Source organism: Neltuma alba, unplaced genomic scaffold, assembly GCF_004799145.2.
Source record: "Neltuma alba isolate B1F8T4 unplaced genomic scaffold, ASM479914v2 tig00010511_pilon, whole genome shotgun sequence".
Classification (NCBI taxonomy): domain Eukaryota; kingdom Viridiplantae; phylum Streptophyta; class Magnoliopsida; order Fabales; family Fabaceae; genus Neltuma; species Neltuma alba.
In genome coordinates this window covers 87421-94031 of record NW_021635387.1, presented here as the reverse complement: position 1 = coordinate 94031, position 6611 = coordinate 87421, and the positions used below count along the sequence as shown (strand labels likewise).

Sequence of the window (6611 nt, the reverse complement as noted above, 5' to 3'; positions counted from 1 at the left end):
TCCACCTCATTCTCTTAAGTCAAATGCCACATCATAAGTTAACAAAGTTAGTTCCAACTCAGATGATTTTGACGGCCTGAAACTACCAGGGACCAACGGCCAGAAACACATACAATTTGAAGGACCAATACTATAGGTTTTAAATTTCAAGGACCAATACTAAAATGGACCCAAATTTGAGGGACCCAAATTTATATTAACCCTAAAAAACAATATTTTAATTCTAATTTTTCCTAAAATTATGTTTTTAAAAAGATTGTTTTTTTGGTGAAAATTAAAAAACTATTTTTTTAAAAAAAATTAATATTAACACAATATGTTTCATGGAGTTATTTTTGTAAAATATGAAGAGTCGAAAACCATAATTCCATATTTCCATGTTATCCCCTATGCTATCCGTATTCTGTATTCGCTCCAAGGGCGACCAGACTCGACTGAGCAAACGCCCTCACACTGCGACTGCGAGAGTGCAAGGAACCTTATCTCTCATAAAGCCTCGCTTGAGTCTCACTCTGATAATTGAGGGGTTGTTGATTTTGAGCTTCTGGCAAAATGGTGAAGAGTAAGAAGCAACTATTGTCTTCAGCTCCATGGAGGGGCGAAGAAGATGATAAACCACAATTTCCAGACGCAAAGCTCAAAGTTACCAATCAACCCGGCGCCACTCCAACTATGCACGTCCCTAGCAAGAAGCCTAAGCGTGATAACGACTTCGATGACGACGATGAATCCCTTGAGCTTGATCCGGAGCTACGCTACAGCTTTCAGCGCAATTTCAAGGTTCCCCTTGGCCTAACTTATTTGGATAAACATTATTTTCTTTGAACGATTCTGGGTTTCATACCCATATCTTCTTTTCTCTTATTGTTTAAATTAATTGTCCATTGCTAGCATAGTTATCATGCTGTCCATTTACAGGACAAGATTGTTCTATTAGTTTTACCGTTGCTTACTAAATCATCGCTTCCCGTATGATTTGTACAAATTCATTAACTTTTTTTTTTCTGCCTTGTAACTTGTGAAAGCTCGCTGGTTTAGTGGTATTTAGGGATCATTTTGCAGTTTGCTCTGTATTCGCGTTTTGTGTAATTTGTACCCTTAGTTAAATTACTGACAATTGATATTTATTGTTCATCTGAAGAAAACTCTTCATGAATATATATTTTTCAATTAGCATCTCGAGTCAATTATCCTGTGCTTGCATAGCTATCCTGCTCTGTCCATTTTCAGATGGTTCTTGCTTGGTGCTCATGTATTTATCGAATGATATTGTTCCGTTAGTTCTCCCATTGGTTTTTCGTGGTGGTATTTGTTTATTTTGATGAACCGAATTATTTCTTCCTGAATGATTTTCACAAGTTCATTAATTTGTGTCTCTACCTTTATAGATAACTTGTGAAAGCTTGATGGTTAGGTGGTATTTTGGAATATTTCGCTGGTTTCATCTTTTCTATTATCGCTTTGGATTGTCTGGAGTCTGTACTCTTAAATAGGTTACTGAAAAATTAATTTATTTTCTTCTGTAGACAACTTTTCATTTATCTAGATATAAGTTACTTCCCTTGCTTTATATTAACAAAGCTTGGAAAGCAAACCGATCTTCACTTGGGAATTTTATATCAGCACTTGATATTTGGTTTAGACTTAAGTGGCTATAAGTATTTTTTTATTCAAGGCAACCTTTTCTTTTCTTTTATCTTTTCCGGTTATAACTTAGTCTATATTATAATGAACAATTAGTTTTGAGGGGGTGACAACTTAGTTTCCTCAGAGCTAGACATGCGGTTTTTATTTTTGGCTAACTTAATCAGTTTCATTTTGTTACCAATTTATATTTTATCCGGTTGGTATTTCTTCCTCTTAGAGGTGCTCGAGGCTGGCTTAAGTTGTGCAGACATGCTTATGTCTGCTCACTTCCCAGGGTCCATTTTAACTTGATTCATTGTTAATATTTGTATTGACTAACCCCATTTTATGCATGTTCCAGTGACAGAGCTTCTTGACTGTCATTTTTTTTGGTACAAGCATAAGGCAATGGATAAGAAATTGCTTATATTTGCTCTCCACTGAAATAATAATTTACCCAGCAGAAGGATTAAGGCTTTACTAGCTGAGGCTAAAATTTTCTAGATGTATTATGGGTAGAAAATTGTGAGATGATGTTTTACTGTTGGCAGACCCTTAAAGGAAGGAGGGCGTTTTAAATTTGATCATTGATTTCTGGCAGACCATTCTATCCGATCAAATATAGTTCTTGTTGCTTGGTTTCGTAGGGTTTGGAATAAGTTATCAAGAATTCAGACTTCTTTCTATACTATGAGAGCAATATATAATTCTCGTAACTCTAGAAACACTAATGATGTAGGAGAGGAAAATTGAGAGGGAAGAGAAGAGAGAGATAGAAGGAGATGAATACCAGGGCATAGAGGATTTAGAAAACTGAATAGTACTTACTGGATCAGATTAAAAAGCAATGTGTTAGACCCTTGTGTCTTATTTGTATATCCTATAGGCCTGTAACTAATTCTCACCTCCGTAACACTAACTAACTAAACTGCCTTATATTTGTTTATTTTTAATTATTCACATAACAGTTAATCAAAGAAAAGCCAAGCAAGCAAAGTTCTAAATGGAGCTTATGGAGCTTTATGTTATGCTATGGGCATTGAAATGGTATTATCCTAGACCTAGTCATGAACCTTCGTTGTAACTCTTAGATCTCTTTCAATATGAGTCAAAACTTATTCTTTGAAAATTTAGAAGAAGGTGTAACATAAGTCTGCAGTAACAAGACAAGAGTGCATAAAACCTGCTGTTATCAGTAACTAAAGAAAAGACATAAAAGACCCAAATCTTAGACCTTGATTTTCTTAAAATGTTACATTGGAAAAAATCTTAACTCTCAACCTAGGTTTTATATTTTTAGTTCTTTATCACTTGGTTAGCAGAGAAATTGCAAAGAACTTCATAGTGTGTTAAGATTGTGAGAGGTCATCCTTGTTGAAGGTATTGCTGGTAGCGGTGAACTGTTTATTCATAAACACATTCCATTTATATGAATCATGATGAAGATTACTCATTTGCATTTTTGCTCTTTTTTTTATTTTTATTGTTATTCTTTTCCTGGTAATAATGTTTATAGTTTTTTTCTGCACGTTTTCTGGAGAAATCAGAAATCCTGATTTTAACACGATCACTTTCTGAAAATTCCTTTTCTCACTTATAGCCTGCAAGTTTTGCCATGCTTACTATTATACATGCTCAATCTCATAATTTCCCATGCACTCGGTCTTCGGAATTAAGAGTTTAATTCTACCAATAAAGGTTGGTCTAGTTTGTAAGAATGTAACTCATATCTTATAGGGATATAGATTTGAATCATATTGCCAAAGTGATGACCTTATTAGTGGGTAAGATAAGTACCTCTACAAACTACAAGCGCTCCTTGAACCATGAGAGTTGAGACTAGTCTTAATCTTAGCAAGCCTTCCTTTGGGACCTGATTCATCCAAACTTTTGGTTATAGAAAACAGAAAGGCATTTAGTTTTGATTGTGATGCAACGTTTGCATGTAGATGTAAAGCCAAAACTAGGAAGACAATAATAAATTAGATGATTTGTAGTTTCACAGTCCCATTCATTGATTAGGCAGATGAAACATGACAGCAAAAGAAAATGGGGAATAAGAAGTGGCTGCCATATGCTCATCTATGAGTAGATCCCAAACACTTATGTCAATTCTTTCATTGATTTGAGCCCTGTCTTTGACTGTCCATTTTGTTCTGAATACTTATTTGCGTCCACAACTGCTGGCTTGTGTGTAAATAGGGTATCCTTCTCCCTCAACTTTCCCCCCTTTTTTTCTTGTCGAATGGATCAGGCTTTTGCAAATTCAGATAAATTTAACTGAACCAAACCAACCAGTTCAACAATAGTACAACACTACATGATCTGTTTCCCATTGAAGCCCAACATGTTCTTGCAGCCATCAACAATGATGCATGTTTTTCCTTACTGACTTGACCTGGTTTTATGAAGATCTGGGATGTATAATGCAACTCACTTCGTTCAAGCCATATATCCGACGTAATTCTTTCTCAATGAGAAGTAATTGACGCATAGATCTGATGTGGTTGACTTGACTGATATATGAGTGCTTTATTTAGAACTTTTATCTTTGTCAACTTTAAAGTTTACTGTTCTTGAATGGAACCATATCTTTTACCTTTGATTGCTCTGGTGAACTAGATAAGTGTTTTATTCATTACTACTTTCTCATCCGTCTTGTAAAATCCACTATTTTATTGACATGAGTATTGTTAGAAAGATAAGGGATTCCCTCTTATATAATGGATGTTATAGCCAACAGGTCTTCCTAATTATCATTTTCTTTCCCTGAGGAATCTTTATTCTTTGGGGTGAGGCGTATCTCTCTCCCGTCCACCTTCAAGATTGTTTCTTAGTTACTCAGAACCTGGTTCTGAGTGAGGTTCCTTAATTGCTTGGTGTTTGGTTTTAATATTCCAATGTTGTTTGTCATTTCTGTTGGTTAGTTTCATTGCAGATTGGATAGTCGAATACAAGGCAGGCGTGGGGTTTTCGAAAATCATTAGTTGCCTACTGGCCTTCCCTTTATAGTGGTACTTCTATGGACTGTCAAATGATAGCTAGTGTGGGTCCCTGGCAAACTGTTGATTTTTATTTGGAATTTTTTGTTTCCTTTGTCAGCTGTGTTTGTTTTAGTTTTTTCCCATGATGCATCTATGTCTGGGAAAGCTTGTTTGTATATTGACTCTGAAACTTTAGATGATAGCAGAATGTGGTTAATTGTTCTCGTGATAAACTGTTTGGCAGGTGTGGAGCCTTAACTTTTCTAAGCATTCACCATTTAGATCATACATCTTAAATTGTAATACATTAAATTGGCAAACTTTCTCGTGATGAAGTTATTGCAAAAGTCATATGTGTTTGACACACACATTGCAATTTGCATTCTTTTCTAACTGCATCATTTATGGCTGCTTTACTTCGTTCACTCTGATGATTGCATATCTTTTTACTTTTCTTGGGCAACTAGCGGAGTTATGCCTTCCTTCTTTCCAAGTTTTAAAAATGAATATATATATATTTTTTACTTGCAGTTTCTTCAACGAGTGTTTAGCATTGACACACTGGTGAAGCCTCTTCCGCCTGCCATGGCATACAATGCTTCTCGCAACTTGAATTTCTTCACTCGCATTTTTACACAATTCTTTGGTAAGTTGGATTCCTTTCATCTTGTTCCTGAGCGGATTAGTGAATGGTATGTCCAGCTGAGTAATTCTATGGAATTGTTGACCTCTCAGAAGGCTGGGATTTTCATAATTAGAAGCTTCTCAACATTATTGAATTGTAAATTCAAGAATTGACTGCGAATCCCCGGATGCATCCACTGAATTAACCAACTATAGTCAGTGTTCTTGTTTAATAGTTGGCAATTCTGTTTATAGCAGCCATGAACGTGTCCCAAGTTTATGTTCGATGTAGGCAGATCGGTTTTTCCACTCTCACTAGTCTACTTTGATATTTACTGCCTTTAAGGTATCCAGCATTAGGAGATGATGAACCTGAGTTGTCTGTTTTACAGTGCCGCCAAACTTCTGTTATGCATGCACGGCTAATATCAGTTACAGCAATTTTATTACTCCCTCCTATCCTATATGTAGGAGCTAGATAACTAATTTATAGAAATTAAAAAAAATTAGTTCTCCGTAATAAATGTATGTTGGTTTCACCAAGGTTTAAATTGTCATTGGGGGAGATGCCCAAATCGTATCCGGCAGTACCTTGAACCTTAGTAAATCATTTGCATTGCAAACCACGCTTATTAATAAAACAACCTTTAGTATGTTCAGTCAATAGGATTGTGAAGGAAAAGACTTGTAAATTTGTGAGACACATCTAATTAGGGTCGTATATTTAAAAGGTTATTAGTAAATCCCTCAACTAGTTTTTACATTTAAGACCGAAGGGTGTATTTTCTGGGCAACTTTTTGTGCATTTGTGTAAATGTTCTAAACTAACACTTTTGAGATATCATATCATGATATTTGAAAACAGTTATGTGTATGGTAGTCAATCTCATTAAGGGCTAAAGTTGTTGCCCTGTATACTTAATACGGTTTCTGTGGTTTGCTACTCTGCAGACCCTGAAGGCATTGCAAATGCCCAGAAATCCCTTGGCATAGGACAGGAAGAGAAAGCCCGCCGTGTTCGGTGAAATACAACCGAGTCGGGGAAGGTGATGAAGAACGGAGAATGATGAAAAGAACGCAATAGTGGCAATGAATCCTGCATTCTGTGACTTATTTTCACTTTATTTTATGACTTTGTGAACAGTCAAATTAGTTTTGTTTTTGTTAATTCAGTTAATGTAACATTACAAGCTGAGTGGCATTACAATTCGGTTAACCCATTTTCCTTAAAGTGACGTAGTGAGGGAAATATATTATTGCCCAAAGCGTAATGTATGCAATCTTTGGTTGCTGGTTGTTCTCTCAAAGCATTGCACTCCAGGAAACACTCAAGTAAAGGTTCCACTGTTGAAGAATGCTTTCCTGGCCTTGGGAATA

At 35.8% G+C, this 6611-nt stretch overlaps 1 protein-coding gene across 1 annotated transcript; it reads left to right on the top strand.

Moving 5' to 3' along the window:
- Positions 1-436: 436 nt before the first annotated feature.
- LOC114756839 (uncharacterized) lies at positions 437-6611 on the top strand. The gene is made up of 3 exons (XM_028945779.1): positions 437-780; positions 5142-5256; positions 6186-6611. The coding sequence occupies exons 1-3, from the start codon at positions 553-555 to the stop codon at positions 6257-6259; spliced, it is 417 nt and encodes a 138-aa protein (XP_028801612.1). The 5' UTR covers positions 437-552; the 3' UTR covers positions 6260-6611.

Bases quoted from the DNA above. Each gene is read 5' to 3' on its own strand.
- LOC114756839 (XM_028945779.1), top strand. From the start codon at position 553: ATGGTGAAGAGTAAGAAGCAACTATTGTCTTCAGCTCCATGGAGGGGC. The intron at 781-5,141 runs GTTCCCCTTGGC...TTTTACTTGCAG, and splicing joins GCTTTCAGCGCAATTTCAAG to TTTCTTCAACGAGTGTTTAG. The intron at 5,257-6,185 runs GTAAGTTGGATT...GCTACTCTGCAG, and splicing joins CATTTTTACACAATTCTTTG to ACCCTGAAGGCATTGCAAAT.